This window comes from Seriola aureovittata, chromosome 17 (assembly GCF_021018895.1).
Source record: "Seriola aureovittata isolate HTS-2021-v1 ecotype China chromosome 17, ASM2101889v1, whole genome shotgun sequence".
In the NCBI taxonomy this organism is placed as follows: domain Eukaryota; kingdom Metazoa; phylum Chordata; class Actinopteri; order Carangiformes; family Carangidae; genus Seriola; species Seriola aureovittata.
Window position 1 is genome coordinate 19,874,588 of NC_079380.1, and position 25,327 is coordinate 19,899,914.

The 25,327-nt window shown below is 40.8% G+C and overlaps 1 protein-coding gene across 4 annotated transcripts in view; it reads left to right on the plus strand.

Annotated features, from left to right (window-relative positions):
* LOC130185693 (thyroid hormone receptor alpha) overlaps positions 1–25,327 on the plus strand; it is a 105,566-nt gene that overhangs the window by 67,088 nt on the left and 13,151 nt on the right. For 2 of the 4 annotated variants that reach the window (XM_056402290.1, XM_056402292.1), the window contains exons 5-10: positions 13,458–13,519; positions 15,573–15,694; positions 17,752–17,899; positions 19,430–19,635; positions 22,546–22,692; positions 24,256–24,514. In XM_056402290.1, the coding sequence (XP_056258265.1) occupies positions 13,458–13,519; positions 15,573–15,694; positions 17,752–17,899; positions 19,430–19,635; positions 22,546–22,692; positions 24,256–24,514 (944 nt within the window). Of the gene's footprint in view, positions 1–9,510; positions 9,935–13,457; positions 13,520–15,572; positions 15,695–17,751; positions 17,900–19,429; positions 19,636–22,545; positions 22,693–24,255; positions 24,515–25,327 lie in introns of those variants that run through there. The other 2 variants (XM_056402293.1, XM_056402294.1) reach the window with 2 other exon arrangements.

Sequence of the window (25,327 nt, forward strand, 5' to 3'; positions counted from 1 at the left end):
AAAAAGAGAATATGACTAATAATAATAATACTTAATAAGTGCAGTTGGGGGGGGGGGGGGGCTACAGTGTATTTCGTGTATTTCTCAAAGAGGTAACGGGGGTGGCAGAACACGCCGTCACGCTGCCATCTGTGCCCTCTCTGTTTCTCCAGCACGTGCAGACACACACACACACACACACACACACACACATTAAATTCTGAGTCTGAGTTCAGAGCTGATGAAGAAGCAAATGCAGATTCGCAGCGCAAGTTAAATCCCATATTTTATCCCCCAAATTTTTTTTTTTTATGATAAATAGTTTATTGTTTTCACAATAAACAAAACTTCTGCAAAAACTGAAAACTATGATGAATTCAACGACGACCACACACAAGTAATGACAAGAGAGAAGGATAACATACTCAGATGAGGACAAAAAAAACAGTTTTAAATATTAAATTATAATAAAATAAAGACATAAAGTTTATTAGCGGACACATTGCACCATGTTCAGTGTATTACCCTCACACTGAAGATATCACACACCCTCTTGGTTAGTCCTCTGTTATCATTAATATTTTCTTTAACATGGTTTTCCCACATAAAAAGTAAAAAAAATAAAAGTAAAACTGGGGCTGGAAGCACATCTACTCTTACTTCCTCATGGAGAAATTTGGGATCAGAGCTTGTGCCCCGCCCACCACTGCTGCAACTCCATGTTGACAGCTGAAAGAGCAGAAACTATCAAGATGGTTAGAGGGGGAAACATCAGAGAGACTCACACTCTGAATCTGTTGTGACCGAAATTTGAGACTAGCAGACGTATCGGAATGGTTAGTGTAGTTAGAATCTTTTATTTGTTTATGTTGTTTGTTAGCTTGTAACCTTCAGTGGTTGACAGAGTGTTAGCGGCTGTGCTAATGCAAACTCTCGCTCTCTGTGCTGACAAGGTTGGCTGTCTGAAGCTGTTTGTATGAGACTGTCATTGGTTCACTGCAGGTCAAAGTGGAAATACTCATTCATGGTGTTTACTGATTATTTCACTCATGATATGTCTTGTATTATATAAAAAAACATCATATGGATGTGAACAAGGTTAAAAACTTGATTTTCATCTGAGGTATAATGTGAAACTACAGTATTATTGTACAAGAATGCAGTTGGAAAGTGAAGTGTGTCGAGCTGTTGTTGTTGTTTCTACAGATTTTGTTGGGGTCTTTTGTGTAAACAGTGAGCCAAAACACATTTCCACTCTTATCCAACTTTTGCATGAAAAACAGAAAATGTTGTTGTGCATACCACCGTATTTGTACATTGGCTTGCTGAAGGCCGCAGTGGCGTGGAATTCACTGTCTGAAATTATAACCTTTCACCTCGCGCTAACATCAGGCCAAAGCTTGCGGTTTTCTCCTCATACCAAAACATGCTGCGTGCACATGAATGCTTTTAGCAGAACCAGAGGTATTGACTTTGATGACAACTTGACCTTTGTTGTAACCATCGCCATGGTTACCCTCATGCAGGTAATGTGCGATGTGGCTGGCACAATGTCAAAGTAGCATCTAACTGGAGATAATTGGGCTTTGGCAGAGGCCTGTCTAGTGTGTGTGTGTGTGTGTGTGTGTGTGTGTGTGTGTGTGTGTGTGTGTGTGTGTGTGTGTGTGTGTGTGTGATCTGCATGTGTGTGAGCAGATGGGTTTGCATTATTGAACATGAATGTATATGTGTGTATGAAGGTGTATCAATCGGTTCTTCTGCCAGCAGAGATGTTTGTGTGTTAATGTGCATGTTTATGCAGCTATAGGCACGCGCGCGTGTGTGTGTGTGTGTGGGTGCGTGGGTGCGTGCGTGTGTGTGTTCGTGCATGTGTGTGTGCGTGGGTGCGTGTGTGTGTTCGTGCATGTGTGTGTGTGTGTGTGTGTGGATTAGTGGAGTGGAGAGAGCTGGATTAGGAGCAGTGAGGGCAGATGGAGGCACAGAAAGCAGAGGACAGCTCAGGACGCCTCAATATGTGACATCAACAGGGGATTGTTGCTTTGTGTTTGTGCGCATGTGCGTGTGTGTGCACACAGTGCAGAGTACCATTGAGCATGCACGTGTTCTTGCGAGCTCTGCCTCATGCCCTGACCCCTCCCCTCTGTGATTTCTGAGTCACAGAGCAATGCTGGGTACACACACACATGCACGCACACACACACACACGCACGCACACACACACACACACACACACACACACACACACACACACACACAGACACACACATTCATGCACACATTGCAAAGCTTCATATAGCCTGAAGAAGAGGATACTGAAATAGAATTCTGTGTGTGTGTGTGTGTGTGTGTGTGTGTGTGTGTGTGTGTGTGTGTGTGTGTGTGTGTGTGTGTGCGTGTCTCAAAAGTAACTGCAGTGTGAAGCCTTTGAGTATTTCGAGACACAGTTGACTTTCACAATTGCAATTCAATTAACAATTTAATGGAAGGATTGCAACTGTGTTTGTGTGAGTAGGTGTGTATGTGTATGTGCATAAGTGTGTAATATTCTGTTAAAGTTTTTTCCGGGGCTGTATTTCATATTGCAGATGAGAGAGTCGTATCTGTCTGTGCCTGTTTATTGGTAAAGTGAAATACTAATCACTGACCTCACGGCACCACTTTATCATCAGACTTTTAGAGAAGAGTTGAGGGGAACATGAAAACAATATCAAAACCGAATCCTTTTAAATCAAATTTAGATTCCAACAAAATGACGTCATGAAGGCTGGTGTTGTTCTGATGACTTTCTGGACTACACAGATGAAACAGAGGTGACTGGTTTGGTCGGTGTGCTCAGTTTCCCTGGTCTCAAGCAGAGTCCGAATAAGTAACAAGTTCAGGATTATTTTTTTATTGTCAAGACGAATGTGGATCTTAATCAAAGTGGCAAAGTTGTGATCAAAGATTTCATAGATATCTGTTAACGTGTGCAAACTATTATATATGTGGTTAAGAATAAAGTGACAAAATAAAAGCGTGCACTTTGAATACAGGCACCTACAGACAGGATGTTGTTTTAGCTTTTCTGTTGCTCTTGTCCTGGAGATCTGAGCTGATTTTAGTTCTGTTAAAGAGCCTCGCTGCTTTTGGATGTTCTTCCTGGTAGAACATCTGCATGGGATTATTATTATATCTTTGTTAAAATTGAATTATGCTTTTCAGCTCTTTTCATACATTGAACTCAAGTCTAAAAGTCACTTAAAGGTCCCATATTGTATAAAGGTAGATGTGCGTGTGTTGTTTGATTATTAGGTTCTATATTAATACTGTGAAAGTATCAAAGCGCTCAGTCCACAGAGAAATGCCCCCAGCCTGTATTCACAAACTGAGCTTTAAAACGAGCCGTCAAGACTTCTGTAACTTTGTGATGTCTGTAAGAGAGGCTCAGAGCCTCCTCTCCTCTGACTGGCTCACCTGTTGATGCTAGAGCTCCCGAGAGAAACCTGAGAGAGGAGAAGTAAAACTATGTTGTGATCAGTTTTGGTTCTTAAAACCACAAATATATCTTCTTATGGAAGATAAAGTTTCTAAAAGAATAGCTGTTTTTGTCTATTTGTTTGTTTGTTTGTTTGTTTGTAAAATGGACAAATAGGCTTAATCCCTCTTCCAAGAGGTCATTCTTCCTCTCTCAGTGAGGTAACCTCTCTGTAGTTGTACATTGAGTTTATTAGCTGCTGCAGCACCAGCAAAACACAATAACAGCTGTGTAGTATTCCACAAGCCTCTTGGCCATTTGAAGTGTGTGTGTGACACGAGCAAATTAATGAAGTAAGAAGTGAGCGATTTCTTTTGTGCCAAGGTGTAAATAAATATGTTTCCTGGTGTCCAATCTTTATTTTAATGCAAGTTGTTTGAAATAGCTTTAGATAAATGTCAGTTTGTGTTGGAAACCGTCAGATAATGAAAACCCTGTTGTTTCTCTCTTCATTAACTATAGCACAACACATGTTAGTGTTTTACCGCCATAGACGACAAATTCCTATATTTCTGTTTGTTTTATCTGTTTCATGATTTATTCGCTGCTGTTTCCATCGCACTTTGTCCCGTCTTGTTTGTACCGACTCAGGGAAGCGTAAAAACCTTTTTTGCAGTTGTCTCTTTTTACATTTCCATTCAGGTTTTTATATTTGCAAATTGAAAATGAGCCTAAAAACAGATTGTTGGAAACTCACTTGTCATAAATTCTTGCTGTGTCTTGGCAGACAGACGTGGAGCCTGACCAATCATAGCTTCTATTTCCCGTGACTTTACTGATGTATATACAGTAGTTTTTCACAATAAATAGAAGTATTGGACCCTTAAAACCTCAAGTTTTTGTAAATAAAAGTTACGTGTTGTCGAGGTTGCTATGCGACAGGAGTGGCGCTTTGTGATGCAACAGTAAGGGAGGGACCAGCTGGTGACACAAAGGGGAAATCCTCTGTAGGCCAGACCGTTATGTTTGGGTTCGGCCTTCGCGGTCTACGACCACATCCTCTGAAGGTTCAGGGCTCTTAATTGAGACACGGCTACTGTGGCGATTTCCTTCGGCCTGGAGCACAGTGGGCAAAGTTTCTCCTCAATGAAATTTAATGCTATGATGTCATTGAATTTTAGTGTGAAAGTTATCCATCACATGAGAGCTGCTTGTGTACTCTTAGAACCGAGTCAACTTTAAAAACAAACTACATGAATCAGTTTTTTTCTTGTTTCCTCTTGTGCTGCTCGTCCTATGTTTGACCCTGTAACTCTGAGCAAGGCCACACGCCTTCATTGTTATCTCGGAGCTCACCAACAGCCAGATAACCTCTCCCTCAACAGCAGTGAGACCGAGCGGGTGGTGGTGGATTACAGGCGAGCATTCCTCCATTAGTAGAGGCAGAAAGAGAAAGTTGGCACTTTTCTGTTCCTCAGTGTGCACAGCACAGAGAACCTGTTATGGGATCTACGCTGAGGAACTGTGGTTAAGAAAGCACAGCTGTGAATCTATTATCTGAGGCAGCTCAGGAAGTTTGGCTCAGGCCAACAGTTTCAGGATTTTCTACAGATGTACCAGGGAGAACATCCCGAGGGGCTACAGTTTCTAGGACAGTATCACAGCTCAAAACCCAACAAACTCTAGTTTGTAATGCAAGCTTTCTGTGCAAAATTTTTAATTCAAGCCAATTTTAAACAAGCTTGGATAAGCCTTATCAGATCTGGGTTTTTTTTCAACCACTGAAAGGCTCCTTGAAGCTCCAGAGGATGTTATACAACTGTTTAGAAGGCTTAATAATGCTCCTCATGAAGAGTAAACAGACGTCACGTGTAAAATCACTGTTGTGCTTGTTTATGAACGTGCTACAGAACCATTTTAGGAGTAAAAACAATAATGATTTAACATATATCTGCTCTATTGTTTATTCTTTTCAAAAAATCCTCAGATTTTCCTACAGAAGCTACTTTTTTAAACAATATAGAGCCCTCCTAAGCTGTTACATTGAAATGTCTATTATTTCAAGGTCCCATATTGTATAAAGTAAGATTTACATGCCTTTTTTCTGATTAAAAATCAGGTCTAGGTTCTATATTAACAGATTATTAATACTTTATAATCAAAGCCTCAGTCCACAGAGAAACGCACACGGCCTGTATTCAGAAACTGAGCCTTAAAATGAGCCGTCAGGACTTCTGTAACTTTGTGATGTCACAACAAAGCGGTCACAGCTTTCAGCCATGCCCCAAGCCCCGCCCACCTGGACCCACCATCCAACCTATTTGGTTTCTCTGAGTGTGTAGCTGCTGTATTTGTAGTGGTTAACCCAGAAAGCAGTCAGCCTCTCTTCTGATTGGTTCACTATCAGAACAGGCTCTATATAAATGTATTGACTTGAATTAAATATTAAATATTGTCATTTGTTAAATCCATCGTAATAACACATTACCTCTGGACAGAGTCTTGATGCTAAGCTAAGCTAACCGGCTGCTGCCTCTAACTTCATATTTATCATAGCATACATGAGATGTATGAATGTTCTCATCTAACTCTGCTAAACGGGAAATAAACCTGTGTCTATTGCTATTTCATAAATACGGGCCCTTTGGGAGACAAGGGGAAAACCGGTCCGAACATATTTCCTTTAACATCCACACTCGATATTTTATAGTCCACTGAGTCTGACTGTTCTTTGTTTTTTAACCTCTAGGAAATAATTGTCTGGACACCAGCAGTGATAGTGACATAACAGTGTCTGCGTATGTGTGTTTGTGTAACCACCAGAGGAAAGCGACTGTATGAACCCTGTCAAAATCACCGAGGTCAGACCCCACATAACCTTTCCCTATGCTAACGATGCTGACACTCACAGGCTCGTCACAGCCATGGACTTTTACACATGACCACATATGACACGGTGAATTAGCGTGTAACACGTTCTCCCGATATCAACTGTTGTGTCGAATGATAGTCATGTGATTTTTTTTAACAGTACACTGAGCCATTGTTCGGTCGCTCACGATCAGCTGAAAATCGGAAATCTAAATTTAAAAGCAGCGATTTCTGTCCTTTTTAAAAGCACATTTTCAGCGCTGCTCCCTTCTCTTCAGTGTGCTGGACGTCTGACGGATCACTGACGATGTGGAATTTACCTTGAGGTGTTGCTAAAACCGTCGGGGGCCTGGTTGAGGTCTGACAAAAAGGTGACATTGTCAGTAAAAATGGAGGAGACGTTAACGGAGGAGAGGGGAGGAGAGGGAGAAAAAGGAGTTGGAATGAAAGGCGACAAAGGAAATATTCACCGTTTAACAGTGACACTTTTTGGGAAAACAACAAAACGCTGAAGGGTTTAGGATTAGTTTTTTTTTATAATTGCGCTCGATTTACAAGCCAATCTGGAAAGAAGGATTCACAATGACAAAAGTCTGTTTACGGCCTGTTTTCCTGCGCTGTTGTTGCACTTTTATTCCGTCCTGTAGAGAAAAGACGTTTTCTTTTGCTCTGTAGTGCCACTTTTTCATAAAGGGCCTGGTGTCCTGTGTCTCTGTACCACTCTGTCTGAGCTGATAACCTCGCGTTCCCTCCTGCCTTTGCAGTTGCAGCAAAGTTAAATATAAATGTTTAACAGATGAGCATTTCGCCGTCATATGTCAAGCACATTATTAAGCCTCCGCGCCGGCGACGGCCAGGGAATGTCAAATTTGGCACAAAACACTTCATGGAGACCTCACGCAGTTTTGGCCGAGTAGACAGGAGATTTCAGTAACGCCTTGAGGGAATTTCTTCAAATTAGTTTCAAACATCTTCTCTACTACAAGGATGAACTGATTAGAATTTCATGGTCAAAGGTCAAAGGTCACTGTCACTGTCACCCCTCACAAAACATGTTTTTGGCCATGACTCAAAAAAATTCATTCGCTAACTATGACACAACTGAACACAAATGTCTAATAGGATAAGATGATGAAGAGGTGATGACACTTCATAGCCAAATGGTCAAAGGTCAACTTCACTGTGACATCGGGATGCTCTCTCTGCAGAAACACCTCTGGCCATTATTCAACGCTGTAAATCAGGAACAGGAGGAGAGACTGTGACCATATTTCCTGCAACTTCACTGGTTGGAGGAAGCATGCAACTGACGAGGCAGTGATTCTAGATTTAAAACATTTTAAGGCTCCATTCTGTGGTGAGTTTACTTCAGCAGCAGGAGTAATATTATTATTATGGATGTGTACCGTCTTGCCGTTGTAGGATTCTGAAGCGAACAGCGGCGGCACGCGCAGCTCCAAAAGCTGAGCGCTGTATCGTACAGCTGACGGCACTCACGGTTAAATAGTCTTGTTATTTAATTTGGGGAACTCAATGAACGCGTTTCACCATCATCATGGCTTGATATTCATATCACACAGCTCGATTCACTTCATCCACGGCAGCATATTTCCTGTCTGTTGGAGAAGTTTAGTTTATATCTGTTGTGTTACCAGGAAGCGTTGCTCTCGCTGCATGTAAACAAACTTGAGAGCGTGACTCATTTGACTACATGTCTGTGTATTTGATTGAATTGCGTTTGGGGTGTGCGCGCTTGTGTCGCTTAAAGTTTGAACTGTGCATCCACGGCTTGTACAGACTATATTCTGAGAACGTTTGGCTGAGCTGCTGGTAGCTCACGGGCCACCTGTTGGAGACCGCTGACGCAAACGATCGAATGTCACTTTGTGGTTGTGACTGTTGCTTCAGTCTTGTTAAAAGTTTCCACCATGTTTACCTCGAGAAATTCAGGTCAATGTAATTTCCCTGCGACACTAATTCCACCAGTACAACAGGAGTCATGTTCCCTCTCACCAATGAACTCCAGTCGCCTTTAATACGCCCCTTCTTCTGATCTATGTTTAGCAACTGTCAATGAAACCTAACGTTTCCTGCACAGGTATTTTCATATCGCAACCCTGCCAGCAGTTATAAGGCATTAATACCCCACTGCCCCACCCCACCCCCCCACCCCTCCCCTACTGTGGTCAGCTTTTAAAGTGAAACTGCTGCAGGAGGTGTCATTGACTGTTACTGAAAAAACGGCAAAGTGGAGGTGAATGGAAATCATATTGTGAATGAGAGCAGTGTTTCTGTTAACAAATAGAAAGCCAGAGCAGCAAGGCGGTAAGCATGACACGACGCTGTTGATGTAGTGACGGAGTAAGTACACATTTGGCTAAATTTACCCTGTTTGCCATTATAGTGGAGGTAATTCCAACACTCGCCTTTATTTAGCAGCCAGCCAGCTATTAATGGAGTGCTTTCACTTGGGAGTTTACGGCATTGGACGGTGCTTAAATCGCAGCCCAGCTTTTATTCCTCAGATAAATCCTGTTAGTGATCAATCAGGTGCACACCTCAAGATAGTTTTCTTTTCCTGCTGCAACTACGTCCTTGATGATAACTAGTCATGATTACACTCGGAGCAAGAAGAGATCACAGAGCAGTCTAATTCAATTGATGAGATATCTAGCATCCCTGTGTCCTCATAAGACTTCACTCAGCTGTACTGGAGAGACTGCATCAGCCTGCTGTTATGTAATCAAGTTAGCATTAAAGCTTAAGTGAGTTTGGATGTAGAGTGGCAACGTTGTTTTGGTTTTTTGTTTTTTTCTCTCATGTGGGACAAAATGAAAAGAGCAAAACAGAAGAAAGGCGGAAATGAAAAGGGCACGAATGGAAAAAGTGACAGGAGTCAAATGTAAGAAATATCAGCAGGGATGACAGGTGACAGAGACGGAGAGAAGGCGATGGAGGGAATAGAGGAAGACGGGTGTTTGAGCGATTTTGGTGTTTAGTAGAATAAAAGACAAATTGCATGCAGTAAAGCAAGGACAGGAAGTGATAGAGAGCGTAAACAAGGTAGAAGAGGTGTGTAGTGATGACAGAGAAAGACAGAGAGCATGTTACCAGGAGGTGACGAGGGGAGGGAGAGAAAGAGAGAGGGAGGGGGAGAGGAGGGAATAAACAGAGTAGCCATTCCTCCCAGCAGCCAGTCTGAGGCAGAGAGCTACTGTTGACTCGGATATCTCAGCTGATAGCAGCAGCTCCAGGCTCCGCGGCTCGACTCTACTGTACTCAGCCGGGATCAACTTGAGCAGCCAGTTCACGGGGAGGTTGGTTCAGCATGGCGGCGGCCGGGGATTTAAGCACCTACTCCTAGAGGTTTACAGATCAGCAAAAAAGCTGCTGTTTGCTTCACTCGTCTGCGCTTGAAGAAGTGGAACTATTGTTGTGCTGCCCAAGTGGAGCAACAACAACAGTTTGGTTTTCATGTAAAAACTAGGCTGAATGGGACACGTGCACTGACTCAACTCGACTGCTGGCAGGCTGAAACAGCAGGAAGAGCTGCTGGGTTACATTTCTCCTCTTCTGATATTCCTGCAAAGGGAGCACCATGCATATCTTACAGCCATACTGCATCAACAGGTTGGTGTGCACGCTGTGGATATACATGTCTGTGTCTATTTCTGTGAGTTGACAGTGGGTGCGTGCGTGTGTGTGTGTGTGTGTGTGTGTGTGTGTGTGTGTGTGTGTGTGTGTGCGTGCCACCGCTGGCATCTATATCCTGTACCACATGTATAAAACAGATTAAGTGTTGTGTTTAGGTGCAGTTAAGACGGACTGCCCTCTCCTTCAGTTTGTGTCATTGTCCTGGCTGTTTTTACACAAATGTATTAATCTTGAGTTCAATACCGTCATTAGTCAACAAATTGGATTTCCAGTGATTATCACATTAAAGTTCTTTCATCTAATAAAATGTCTGGACTTATCAAATAAAACAAATGATCTAATTATTCACATGATTCTTGAGGAACTTTTTATAAACTAATTTGTTGCTATCCTTCTTTTTGCTAAAGTAATTAGCAGGGAAACTCCCCCAGAGCAGTACATTATGTTCATTTGGTGAGATTTAACATGGTGCCTTATCAGTGTATGGGGTGGGGGGGTTAAATTGTGCAGGAGGTGTTAATGCATGTAAATGATTCAATAAACCATGCTAACTTAACAAAGCTTTTGTCAGAGCCCCCCCACCACCACCAGCATCTTACATCTGATGATCTTTCAGCTGATGCCCTCAGGACAGAGCTATAGACTGGCTCCTTGTTGCAACTTTAACACAGGGTAGTTATTTAGAGCCATTATTTGTCCAGTCTTTATTTAATTGTATTGCCATCCAAAAGAACTACATTTTGAGACTGACAAACTCTAAACACAGCAGCTTTAAAGCTGCACTAGACAATATTTTCAATAATCACAATGGACCAAATAACTATGCGTAATGTGAGACGTGTCAAGTTTGAATGGTTGTTTCAACTTTTACACTCATCAAAAGCAAAAATAAGAGGCAAAAAACGGCAATAAACATGTAATAATTGATGAAACAATGCATTTATTTGCTTTGACCAAAGCTACAAACATTAGCATGTTTGGCAAAGTAGTTTACTACAAGAGAATTAACCCTGGACACATTTCAAAGTCGTCAAAGTCAACCCATGAAGTCTACATTAGCTTGATTAGCTCGCTACAGCAGATAAGATCTAATTAGCATTTCAACAGACAAGACTTTATGTTCACTGGCTGGAAATGAGAAGCCTGCATTCGACCACCTGTCTGAAATCAAGAAATCATTGTTTTGAAAATTGTGATACTCTTGAGTTGCCAGCATCATCGTTGGTTCAGTTAAAAAGTGAAAGGAAATACTGCGTCGGGTGATTTAAACAAAGTTCCAATGGGATAATAATGTTTCTGTCCATGTCTGCTGGATAACTGTTTGCTCACACATTCACAATAAAAACTCTAAAAAAAGAGGAGATTACATGTCAGATGTGGCATTTGCAGGTTGTTCTACGGTCCCAAAACATGAATGAATACACGCACAGCAGCATATCTTTTTAAGTTTCTTTTTTTGTTGTTTATTAATTTATTTAATAGGGACAATGCATTTTATCAGTTCCAGTACAAAACATGAAACTGATCTGTGAGTTTATAGCTATTGCTAATTCTCAACTCTTGTCCCTTGTTGGGCTTTTACATGTACAGCGTAATTAAAACAATTTTCATTATCATAAGACCACAATACACTACAGATATGAGTAAAATACTATTTTGAAAAGCACTGATTGTTGCACAGAGCACATTTTCTTGCAGTTTTCATTGATCTGTCTACTTCCTAACAGACAGTGTTGTAGTTTTTTTATGCTCATTATGCTCAGTTCTGACTCAGGGCTCACAGCGTTTGCATGAATGACTCTAGAAGTGATGAAGGCCATATTTACCTGCCCACCTCCGTCTTATAGTGCGTAGAAGCATATGTTGGACATAGATCTGTCAACACAGCTGCCATAAACTGAGGTCTATCGAAGATTCTGTTTGTTTTTAACTGATGCAGAAATTATAATGTGGGGTTTTTTTCTGTTATAGTAGCTCACCACAAAGTGATCTCTAACCAGAGCGATGGTTTCCCACAGTGTTACTGCCTGAGCATGTGCACAGCAATAAAATTAATAAGTTTGCCTGACCGTGAAGAGCTGCAAGAACGGAGAAAAAGACAGAGACGTCAGAGGGGTTTTTTTTTTTTTCTTCTTTTTTTTTTTTTTTTTTTGGTTGGAAGAGCAAAGTGGATTTGACAGCCAGTGAGAGGGGGTGGGGGGGGAGAGGAGTGTGGAGCAGTGTTACCTAACACTGCTGATGGAAGTTTAGGGAGAAGAGGAGATAGGGTGGAGGAGAGCAAAAAGAGAAATGACTGGGAGGAAAAGACGGAGAGAAAGAGGGAGCAGACAGAAAGACGTAGGGAGTAACAAAAGTGGGAGGGGCAGGGAGAGAGATTTTATGGGGGAGAGAGGGAAATGGGAATGGGGGGGGGTGGCAGAGCAAACAACTAGACATGGGGGTAGAGGACGGTAATCCAAATCTGCTGCCAGGAGCAAATGCAGACTCCATCCTGTGAGAGTGAGAAAAGAGGAAGGATAGAGAATTATAGGAAGAGATAGGAGGTGGGGAGGAGATGAGGGAAGGAATTATCTATAATGGGGGAGTATGTGTGTAGTCTATATACGTGCAGAGTGTGTGTGTGTGTGTGTGTGTGTATGTTTACTGGTGTAGGTATGATTCTTTCAATTTCGTTTCCAAGTATCTCATACAGACACTGAAAGCACAAGTTGTATTAGTCTTTAAAAACTATATTTTTGAAATTGGCTATGTGATTGAAAAAATCTTATTCGGGCAGAAGTAAAAATGAATTCACAAAGAGGAGAAAACTGCTCAGACATCTCTCCAGTCAAGATGTGTAGAGGTAACTCCTCCGCAGCCAGGCCACCTTTAACTGTCTTCCTCTTTTTTTTCTTTTTTCTTTTTGTTAATTATCAAAAAGATAATAAGCAGTTGTGACCGTCCATAAACAGTCCCATACCAGCCATTAATGGTCACCGCAGTATTAGCGTTAACGCTAGCTATTACTTCATTGAAATTAGCAAGCCACAGTTTGTGTGTCACGCTGTCAGCATATTGACACATTAGCATGCTAACACGCTCACAGTGATAATGCTAGCTTGTAGATGTTAAGCAACTATAATGTTTACAATGTGCATCGTGTTAGTCGAGCGTGTTAGCGTGCTAACGTTTACTAAATGTCAAGCTCATGACGGCACTAGAGGAAAAGAGGATCTTCAGAGTCAGTTGGATGAATTGTCTGGGGACCACGAATGTCTGTACAAACCTGAAGGGCAATTCATCAAATAGTCAAGATAGTGGTGACACACAGACAATGCCATTCCTACAGACGTGTAGTAAAGGGGCGAAGCAATTTGAAGGCGTCACCTTGGGCTCAGGGTAAATGAGATGGGTGATTTTCACTTCTTGTAGATTGGATGTTCAATCTATTAATCAAAAAAATAATAATAATCGCACTGACACTCTCCCTCTCTCATCTTCTTCCTCTCCCCCCTCCCAGATGGCCAGATGTGCCGAAGAGAAAGAGGAAGAACAGCCAGTGTTCAGTGAAGAGTATGTCTGGTAAGGATTCGTCATTTCTGCCTTCACCTGCTCTGTGGTTTTGTCGCCTCCAAACAAACAATTCAAAACGGGTTTCTTTTAAGATGTTCAGTTGTTTCATGTGCTGCAGGATTTGGCCAGCGGTCACTGTAGCCTTAAGTAGATTTAATTCATATTATAGCCTAGTGTGAATCACATAAACACACAGCTCTGTTTCATTTGTATTTACCGACACTTCTCGAAGCCAAATGTGGCTTAAACCTGAATAAAAATTTCAACAGCACAAAATGGAGCATTAGTGCTCAAGGGAAAAGCATGTGTAACACCAGTTACTGTGGACAAGTTGGCATAAAAAAAGGGGTTTTGTCCTCTTTAAGTTCTGAGAGTTATGCTTATGAATGCCCTAAAGAGCCAATTTTGAAGTAAAAAAAATAAGTTCTTTGCGAGGATTCAACCTGCCTCATTTTTCCATGGCTGTGTTATTATTAAATTAGTCCTGAATATCCCCAGCAGCAGTTCATACATACAGATTTGCAAAAAAGTGGCATGTAACTATGTATAATTAAAATCATGAGGAAATTGTCCAAAAATAAAAAATAAAAAATCCTAAACCTGCTAGAGGACATACATCACAGAAAAGGAAATTTAGTATTACATAAGACAAGATTTAAAATACTAACAAACAAATAACAAAAAGTGAAATACAATATACATTTTCTATTTACTTGAATTATTTAAAGATTGTTGTATGAAAAATTCTTATCACAATTAAAGAAAACTATTCAATTATCAAAAGCTTAATGATTACACTTTAAACTAATGCTGTCATATAATTTCAAATTCGTTCATAAAAAAGAAATACATATATTGATGTGAGTTATATTTCATTTGTTTTAGGCATTTTAGATCTGATCATACCGCAGCCCTGTAAGATCCTAACAAGCTACACTTTGTATTTTTAATCAAGAAGAAATTTTTATAAATGTTGGGTTATATAATGTGTTATATAATGCTTATAGGGATAAAAGTGATGCATTTTTACTTTTATCTTTCACTGAGATCCAAAATTCCACTTTTAACAGCTTGATAAATAAAGCTGCAGATTTTTAGAAGTAAAAATTGAATTAGGTTTTGCCGACAGCAGCTCTCGGATGTCTTGCTCAGCTCTGTGTGGATCTACTTTTTCTGTCACTTCCGTTGTATGAGAAGATTCACTCAGTAAATCCCCTCCCCTGGAGTTTTCTCTAGCTTCCCAAAAACCACTGTAGCGCGTGTGTGTGTGTGTGTGTGTGTGTGTGTGTGTGTGTGTGTGTGTGTGTGTGTGTGTGTGTGTGAGAGAGAGAGAGAGAGTACAAGTAACTGTGATAGGAGACTGGGTCATGTGTGTGTAAAGCTGTGTGTACAGGTGGAGAAGTTGCTTTGACATACATGCATGTCTGTGCTCTGCAGAAACTACGAGGGGCTTTCTATTTGAGGGGAAAGCCCCGTCCGAGCACGTCCAGATGACTGTCAGTCCTTGTGCAACAACATGACAGCTTAGAGGTTAAAAAGTTTAAAGAGAGTGAGATCACATACATATTGTGAGTGTGAAATTAAAAAGGATGGAGAAGGAGACGGTTCGTCTCTCAAGAGAAATTAAGCAAATGAAAAGTCGGGATGAAAAAGCATCTTTCATGAGTTCTGGGAATGTGACTGAGAACCTCATAAGCTGTGTGTGCAGGAAAGACTGCCAGTGTTATTTAGTGTATGTTCCATCCTGTATCACAGTCTCTTGGAGCCCCTACGCACAGGAGCTTCGTTGAGGCCACTGTGATAACACTCAGCCCCCTCCTCCCTCTCCTCCTTCACTCCTCCTTTTCCCCTTCGTCTTCTCCTCTCCTCCTCCTCCTCCTCCTCCTCCTCCTCACTACCACTTTTCTTCTCTTCCTCTCCGGCCCCACTCTTGTCAAAACCTCCATCATCACCCACTACTTCCTCACCGTCTGCCCGGGCTCTTCCCCCGATCACGCTCTTTGTTCACCCCTCTCTCCTTCCATCCTGTCTTCCGCTTCAACCTCCTCCTCCTCTCCTATAGCTCTTAGCGTCTCTGTTCCAGGGTACATCCCCAGCTACCTGGAGAAGGATGAGCCGTGCGTGGTGTGCGGTGACAAGGCGACCGGCTACCACTACCGCTGCATCACCTGCGAGGGTTGCAAGGTGCAGTAAAACATCTCCCACTTTCTAAGTCATTCAACCACTCCCTCAAATAGTAATCGTCCGATTATATTTCAGAAACTGTAATCGCCATGGCAGCCCTGTTACGCGTTTGGTTTCTCCACATGTTAAAGCGATGCAGTCTTTAATAATCATACATCAATAAGTTTAGATTGGATTTTACCATCTCCAAAACCAGAAACACAAGAGCAGCAGCATCAAATCTGCTGTAACGTGCTGCATTTGATCACATGCCTTGAGAACTGGCTTCTCTAGATGCAGTGAAGAGCTCAGCTTTGTCCTTTTCTGTGTTAGATTTGAGGATGTTTACATTCCATCAAAGGCTAGCTCTATATATCATTACAAGACCAAGGCTGCTTCTTTGTTCTTCTACACAAATCAACAACTGGTGAGGATGCCAACTTCTTTAGCCTTTAGTCTTTTAGCACAATATCATGTACGTAGCATTCAAGTAGCTACACATGTAAGACCACCTCACAGGGTTAAAACCAGGGGCTTGAAACATTGAACATAAGCCGGAGAAAGTGTTTTCAACAATAGCTAGATAGTTACAGAGCTCTTATAAAATCTGCACTCAACATGATTTTGAGTATGTTGTTTGTTTGTTTTTTTCATTGATTTTTCTCATCTCATCATCATTTGGAAAATATGACATGACAGTTCAAGTATTTTGAAATTAAATTCTTGAGGTTTATTTCACCTGCTGCCACATTACCACAGTTTGAGCCTTGAAGCTTATCAACACTGTCTTCTTCTGACTTATTTCAGTCATGAGCAATTTTACTTCAATTCCAACAAACACATCAGTTTATATTTAACACCCTTCATATGTGACATAATTACTTTAGCTGTTCACGCTCCAACGCTGTTGTTTTTGCACAAATAATCAAAGCTGAAGACAAATGAAACTAGTCAGTCGTAAACTTTCATGGGTTTACGACCCCATGAAGCTGCATGTGAATATTCCAGATAAGTAAGCTGGTTGAAAAGCCGGTTGGATGTGACCTTAAACTTTTCCTGAGGCGCTTATGGGATTGGATCCGGTTTGGCTCTGGCTCTGACTGGACGTGGTAGATCTGGCTCTAAAATGATAGCTGACAGCATCCCAGAAAGGAGGCATTTTAAACTCTGACAGCAGCAACAGAGGCCATGGCAAAATTAGATTGTAAATGCCTACCGTCAACTGACCGACCTTAGTCTTCCTGACAGCACGTTCACTAAGCTTCATGTATTGTTGTAGCTAACTGAATTTTCCTGGTTTAATTAACCAGTTAAAGCCTCCTACAACAGTTTTGTTTTCAGTAAGATGGAGTTTGTTGCTTTGTTGACATCAGTCGTTCTAACTAAAGCTAAAGGCAACTGTCACTTGGTTCAAAGTTAGTTTGTGGTGCTCAATAGCAGAAATACACTTTGTTGCTTTCCCTCAGGGAATACAAAAAAGTTTTATTGTATTGGTATTATATTATTTTTGTTGAGCATGCTTTTTAGATTTTATGGATTTGAGCGAGGATGGATTAGAGAGTGACCAGTTAACAAAAAAGTTTTTCTTTCTTGCTGTGCAAGTAGATTTTTCTAAATACCAGAGCCACTTTTCTTACCTGCCTCCTCGATACTTCTCTGCTTAAGATCCTGTCTTTATAAAAGACTTTAACAAACCCACTCCAGGAGTGTGATCCTAAACAAACTGTCTTGTGGTTACTGAGAGATGTTTAGTCATGCCATCACTTCATGACTTAACCAGTCTTGGTAAGCAAGCTCCTGCCCTGCAATCACCAGCCTGCAATCACCAGCCTGCAATCATCAGCCTGCCATGTGATGCACTTGTTTTATGCTATCAAAACTGCTGTTTCATGTTATCAATACACCATAAAATCTAATTGGTGGATTTAATTTTGAGGATTTGGGGTTATGAATGTCTCTCAAACACTGAATTATCTTTGTATCTCTGTTTTTATTTTATTTTGTACTTTTCTTTATTTTTCCCTCTCTCCTTTTTCTGTCTTTTCTTCTCTTTCTCCCATTTCCTTTTCTCTCTCCAGGGTTTCTTCCGCAGGACCATCCAGAAAAACCTCCATCCGTCTTACTCCTGTAAATACGAAGGTTGCTGCATCATTGACAAGATCACCCGCAACCAGTGCCAGCTGTGCCGCTTTAAGAAGTGCATCTCTGTGGGCATGGCCATGGACTGTGAGTTATTCGTGTATTCTCCCCACCACAAGTACAGACTCACGGGAATGTTAATGTGGCCAACCAGCAATTGCCAGCATGCGAACAAGTTAAACTGGGATGGAAAACGTGGTAAAATGTATTCTTGCTCAGCATTGTCAGCATGTGAGCATTGTCCTGGCGAGCACGTTAGCAAGCTGACATTAGCATTTAGCTCAAAGCACTGCTGTGCTTCAGTACTACAAAAAATAAAAAAAATATAAAGAAATTTAAATAAAAAATATTACTGTGCAACCTTAGCAACAGAAGTTACGTTAGATCAGAGCAACGGACACATTTGTGCCACATTGGTCTGCATCATGTGTATTCACAGATGAACACACACATTTACTGCACTGCCTTGAGGTCTTATAGTTACAGAGATGAATAACAGAGTACACACACACACACACACACACACTCACCAACATCTTCTCGTTTCATGTTGGCACTGATATTGATTCAGCCGTACATCTGTTCCTGTGGATAAAGGAAATGTTTTCCTTTCCTCTGGATATTTTGATGAAAACGTACAGAACATCTGGACTTCACTTGCAGCACACTGCACTTACATCATGATGCTTAAATTGCATTTAAGCAACAGTGGTCCTTGAAATGTCTGTGCTGTAATTTGTAACAGTGGAGGCCCGCTTATTAATAAACAGATAAGAAACAACTTCATGTCATGACGTCAATGAAGAATACAATATAGACAAAGAGTAACAACATATATGATGCAACAAAAACTAGATGTTTTCTGTAAGATTTCAGGACTAATAAGAATTGCAGTGATTTATGTTTTTTTAGCATCATGTACACAGCATCATGCACAGTTTTTGTACAACAGTTCAACTTTGTTTTTTCCCTGTGCCAACACAAATAATATAAAACAGCAAAGGAAAATCCATTTATATCTTTCTGGCATTCAGCGTTCATCTGACACTTTGACTCCCTTTCAATATTCTACTTAGAGTTTTGAAGGTCATCTAGCTTCAGTTCTGAGAATATAAAAATCTACTAACCTTTCTTTTGGATTCATCTGTTCTTCTTTTTGTCACCTCCCTGCAAGAAATCTGAGGTTGAGGTTATTTAATTTTTGGCTGGACCAGCCGTCGGTGAAAGTTATAAACTCAACACTTCCTGTAACTATTTCAAAATAAAAGCCCTCTAGCATTTCAGTTGACAGAAAGACTTTATTTGTTAACAGGCCGTTTATTGCTTATCAGCATGTTATCATCATCATCACTGTGAGCATGTTATATACAGTCTTACAGAGCTGCTAACATGGCTGTAGACGGAGAAACACAGGAGAACTACGTGAAGCAAAGACAGATACACAACCAAACCAAAAAAAGTGCACTTAAACTCAACACTAACAGACAGATAAACAGATAAACCGATAAATAAAGTGCAAATAGACAGACAGAAAAGAAAGAAAGTCATTATTAACTCCACTGTAGCGTCCCTGTATTGATTCAGATAAATGTTTTCTTCCCCTATCCCACCTGTCAGTGGTGTTAGATGACTCGAAGCGCGTGGCCAAGCGGCGTCTGATCGAGGAGAATCGAGAGAGACGGAAGAGAGAGGAGATGGTACGGACGCTGCAGATGAGGCCAGAGCCAGACACTGCAGAGTGGGACCTGATCAGGATGGTAACCGAGGCTCACCGGCACACCAACGCCCAGGGCTCCAGCTGGAAACAGAAGCGCAAGTTCCTGGTACGCTTTTAGTTTTGTGGAGGTATAGAGCACTGTTATGTGTACTGTAATGAACAGAAATGTTTCACAAGAAAGTCAAAGCACTGATATTTTCAATGCGGGGTTTTCAGTTTGCAGAGTTATACATCATGCACGGATACTCTGTTGTTCCTCTGACGAAAAAAATTATGTTTCAAATCGCTTTTTAATCTCTGATACCATCACTTTTCATAAAAAACTATTGACTTGACAGCATTAAGTTAAAAGATTTCTATATTAAATGGGCTTTAGATTCTCAGTTATTCTCATTAAATCAGAGGTTTAAAAATTAGCTGAAGAGCAGGAGAAGAGGCGGAGACGTGAAGCAATTCCTGCATGAGATAAAACTACAAGATGCACGCTGATGTTCTTAAAACAACAGGTTATTGAAGTTTGGCAGTTGGTTTGGCCCACGCGGCAACAGTAGATGTGACGCACACAGCTCATACAAGGCAGTTTAAAACCCTTATCACCCTAAGACCCTTAGATTTCCACTATTGGCGTCAAAAATCGTTCTCATTTTCACAAGTCGTAACAAATCCGAACACACAAACGTGATGCACATGTTTTTAGACTCTGTAAATCTACTTCGTATCTAATCTGAAATACTTTTAACGATGCCAGTTTGCCAAAATATAAAAGCAAAATAGGCTAAAATAGCACAATGTGCTGTAAAAGATTGAGGACAGTTTGGGCTGCTGTATTGTAATTCCATACAGCATATTTTTTATACCTACACTTACATACTGGGAAGGAAACCTCCTCGCTATCTTTTGATCTTTTACACAGAGTATGGCCTCTGACTAATCAATGAAAAGTAATTAATTATGTCACATTTTCATTAACAGGCATCTGAATCTTAATCACACTCCTTGAATCTGTCAGTCAGATTCTTATAAAATGATTGCAGCTCTTTTATGTAGCTAGTTATTCCAAAATGTTCGATACGTTGAATAGTTTTCACTTCATAAGACAAGCTAACGCATGAAAGAGAGCGACTTCTGTTCATTTTCAAAAGGAACAGTCTTGACAGCGATCCTTTTCATCAGCAACTCACTCTGTGGTGGCGTTCCATGTGATCAGCGTCACGTGTAGACGCACGTGTCCACGCTGCCGATGGTTACCTTGAGACAAAGGTCAGATGACAGTTACCAGGCAACCATCCCATGAAGGCAAAGACAGGTTTACAGTCGAATATAGTTTTTGAAGGTCTGCTGGAAAAATTAACTCCAAGGTGAATAAAGAAGAAGGCCCAAGAGAAAAGAGGAGATTCCACTTTTGGGTGCAAGTAGGCAAAGCAATCAGAGCACAGATACTCTCCACTGTTACAGCAGCTTCACTGTTAAATACTTTAGATTGGCTCTGATCCACTGAAAACAAACTGTGTGAAGGTTACAACACAGGAAAAACACTTAAAGCTCCCATATTGTATAGAGTGAGACTTCCATGTCTGTTTTGCTTATAAAGCAGGTCTAGGTTCTATATTAATACTGTGAAAGTATCAAAGCGCTCAGTCCACAGAGAAATGCACACAGCCTGTATTCAGAAACTGAGCCTTAAAACAAGCCGTCAGGACTTCTGTAACTTTGTTATGTCACAACAAAGCAGTCACTGCCCCAAGCCATGCCCTAAGCCCCACCAACCCATATCCGCTGTTCAGCCTCGCAGGATTTGGCTTCTCTGAGTGTTTACCTGAAATCTGCAGTATTTTTATTGGATCACTCAGAAAACAGTCAGCCAATCAGAAGAGAGGCTCAGAGCCTCTCTCCTGATTGGCTCACCAACCTGTTGTTACTAGGGCTCCAGAGCAAAGCTGGTTAGAGGAGATGTAAAATTACATTACAGAATCACCACATAGAAGAATAACTCAGAGCAATTCATTTAAAAATAAAGTTAATTATTGTCCATTATCTTGTAAGTATTTTCATTTTGTAGATATTACAGTTGTTTTTGTATTTCATTAACTGTGTTGACCTTCATCCAAATATCCTGCTGAAGAAGTTTCCCTCTAGTGATTAATAAAGTCTCTCCATCAATGTGTTGCCTGAAGCCGTTTCCTGTTTGTTATAGCTCTCAGGTTCCCGTTTTATCACAGTAGGATAGGGATCAGCCGTGTGGCTATGAATGGAAACCTGTGCAGTGTTGGCAGCGATCACACTGATAATTAGATAACCTCTTACCTCAGCTCTGTTGCTCTGATTGGAAGAGGCTGCTAAATGCCTTTCAATTTGTGATCCACTGTGTGTGTGTGTCTGTTCACACTCTGACCTCCTAAAACTTATGTCCACTGTATTCAGGTCTTTTTGACTAAGCAGATTAAGCTGTTGGAAACGGTGCTAAAAATGCATTGCAGACTTATTTAGACTGATTAACGTTAGTGTTATATGCGTTCATATTGATATTCACCTTCTCAACTGATTTCATTTGTCCACATTGCTCTGTGACATTGCTCATCTAATTATCTTTATATTACGCTGTTAAACTCATATGATGTAGTCCTCAAATACAAGCAAGAATTTGCATCTATATTGTACTCTGGTCTTCTGTCTATCTAGACTGTCTTTTATAGATTGGTGGTATTTAAATTGGTTCCAGACTGTTGCCACATGAGTTTCCACATGGCATGAGTCTATATTTTGTGCTCTTTACAAGTCTGTAAACCTTTTTAAAGACCAGTGTCTTTAAAAAATGTCAGGTTTTTCTTCTCTTAGTCAACACAGCAACATCAGTTATAGCAACTTTCTAAGTCCACCATTATTGGAAAACCTGTAAAATGTAGAGGATGTAAAACCACAGGACATTCTCTTCATTCATCAAACTCAAATATTAACATTTCCTTTTGACATTTAAAGAAGGAATGGTTTCATTACCAATGTGATTTCTTGTTTCTAGCCGGACGATATCGGCCAGGGTCCCATGGTTCCCACTTCCGATGGTGACAAAGTGGACCTCGAAGCCTTCAGCGAGTTCACGAAGATCATGACCCCTGCCATAACTCGCGTCGTCGACTTTGCCAAGAAATTGCCCATGTTCTCAGAGGTAGGTGCAGTGGGTGGAGTGTGTTTTTAAATCTGTTTTAACACTCAAACATAATTGTGGGTTCCAGTCTCTCATCAACTTCAGTACGTGGTAGTTTAGAAACAGATGGAGTCTTTCATCCGGAGTGCCTCGTGGTATTACTGCTTACATTTTTGGCATGGGTTGACTGGTGCCCAGGTAGCAAAATAAATCCATCCTTTACTTGAGCCACATGCTCGTTTTCTTCTGGCCCAGTAAATGGTCCTGAATTTAGCCTGTATATGGCATAATTATCGAGTGCTACTTCCACATCTGGACGAATTCTGACACACATCTAGAAAATGTGGCTGCTGTCCTGGAGGATGACAGCCGTAATCTGCTCAGATGTGGGAGTATAACGATGGGCCAGACTCTGGCCGAGGACCCAGGCATATGTTGGGCCAGAAGTTTCATTTAGCTATCTCAAATCCTAATTCTAGAAGTAAATATCATGACTTGATCCGCACCATACCATTTTATTTCGGGGAAACATACCAAACATACTATTTTAAATCAGCTGAAAATATTAAAAGTCAGCCTTTCACTTTGTGTTCAATCAACTTGTGGCACTAATGTTAGCTGAATCAGCTATCTAGCTGACAGTGACAACACAAAATGAATAAGAATTGGTGGACACTACATCTTCAATGTGACATAATGTAATTTTTGAGGGCAATTTATATTAAAAATGTGCTACCTTGAATAAAAGAGATTAAATAAAGTTCACTGGACAGGAAAAAAAGATTTTGGACGCCACTTCTGTTTGATTTTTTACCAAAATGTGAGCTTCTGCTTGTCGGCTGTTATTACACCAAATAACAGTCACCCCCCTCCCCCATCAGTTATCACGTTCACTCCCTCTGTCTCTCTCGATGATGCGATGACTCACCACTCACTGATATTGCTCTGCTTTCTACGCAAACGATGTGTGAGGGAGTGTGTTTGTCCTTGCATGTGTTGGAACGCAGTCATCTTTTATTGTAGGGGCTTTCTAGTTACGTGTTGCAGGTAACACTTGATAACACGCCTTTCTCTGCAAGGACGCACACCAAGATAATGATGATGGTGGTTAAAGATAAACTTTGATATGACATCGTACAAGGCAGATTTTTCTTTAGATCTGTTTGTTAGTTTTAGCTCTTTAGCAGTTTTGCCTTTTGCTGGAGGCTAAATGTTCTGTAGAGCTGAGGGGAGCTGCAGGATCAGGTGGTAATTCATAAACATGAGTGACCCCTAGTCCTTTGAGCCTTTCTTCATATTGATTAGTGCAGCTAATAGGTAATAGATCATTTGAACACAAAGACAAACAGTATGTTGCCACCTATAATATTAGCTTAATTGGTTCAATCCTTCAGTTATTATTTTCATTAGTCCACTTTTATAAGCCTTAACCTGCTTTACATTTTTCTTAGTCATTATGTGAAAGTAGATGATAATTGTTTTCAAATTTTGCTGGTCTATTAGATGAAAATTCTTTCTATGATCATGTATTTCCTGTCATATAATTTCCTGATGACCTCACGTGTTGTTATGGTGTTTCCCCAGCTGCCTTGTGAAGACCAGATCATCTTGCTGAAGGGCTGCTGCATGGAGATCATGTCGCTGCGCGCCGCTGTACGCTACGATCCCGACAGCGAGACACTGACGCTAAACGGCGAGATGGCTGTGAAACGTGAGCAGTTGAAGAACGGCGGGTTGGGCGTGGTGTCGGACGCCATCTTCGATTTGGGCAAGAGCCTGGCTCAATTTAACCTGGATGACTCGGAGGTGGCGCTCATGCAGGCCGTGCTGCTCATGAGCTCAGGTAAGAAACAAATAAAGACGTAGATATATAATCTTAATATTTAAAATGATTTAATGTTCCTAATCATCTTGCTATTACTTCTGGTGTTTGGAAAAGAAGAAGTTTTAATTTTAGTGATTTGTTTTTCCTATTCTCACCTCACTTCTTTACAGCAGGAGGTTTTACTCTGTTTTCCCAGTATCTTGAATAAAAGATAATAACTGACACATAAATAATACAACAACTAAAGGCTTTGCTGCTTCAGATCTCCTGACAGAACTCGCGCTTTACCTTCCCACATTAACATGAGGAATTTGTCTTTTTTGTGCACCACTAAATTGTGTAAGAACAAGGAGTGGTATTCCACATGCCACATCAAGGGGGAACTCCCCCAGTTTTCCACATCCAGATGATTGCATCAGTCGTGTTGGCTGCTCAGCCTGTGACAGCAGTCATATGATTTTAGCTTAACAAGTCTGAGAAAATAAAATCATCACATCAAATTTATTTCTACTTTTAAGTGGAAATTAGCCAATGCTTTCTTATTTTCAACAATTAAAACCATTAATCACAAAATCTGCTTAAATTCTAAATATAAAGCATTTTTTAATTATTGGTTAATACATTTTGTTTGCAGCAAGTCGTGGGATAAACGTCTACTTTATATTCTGTTTTGAACTGGTTAATTATATGTACAGGAGCAGTTACTATCAAACTTGGTTGTTTAACCGACTGTGATTGAAGAGCCACATATCAGAGTGGAACATAAACAATCCAAACAGTTGTATTTGCCGTAAATACTATAAGTTGTCGGCAGCAGACAAGGGAAGGATG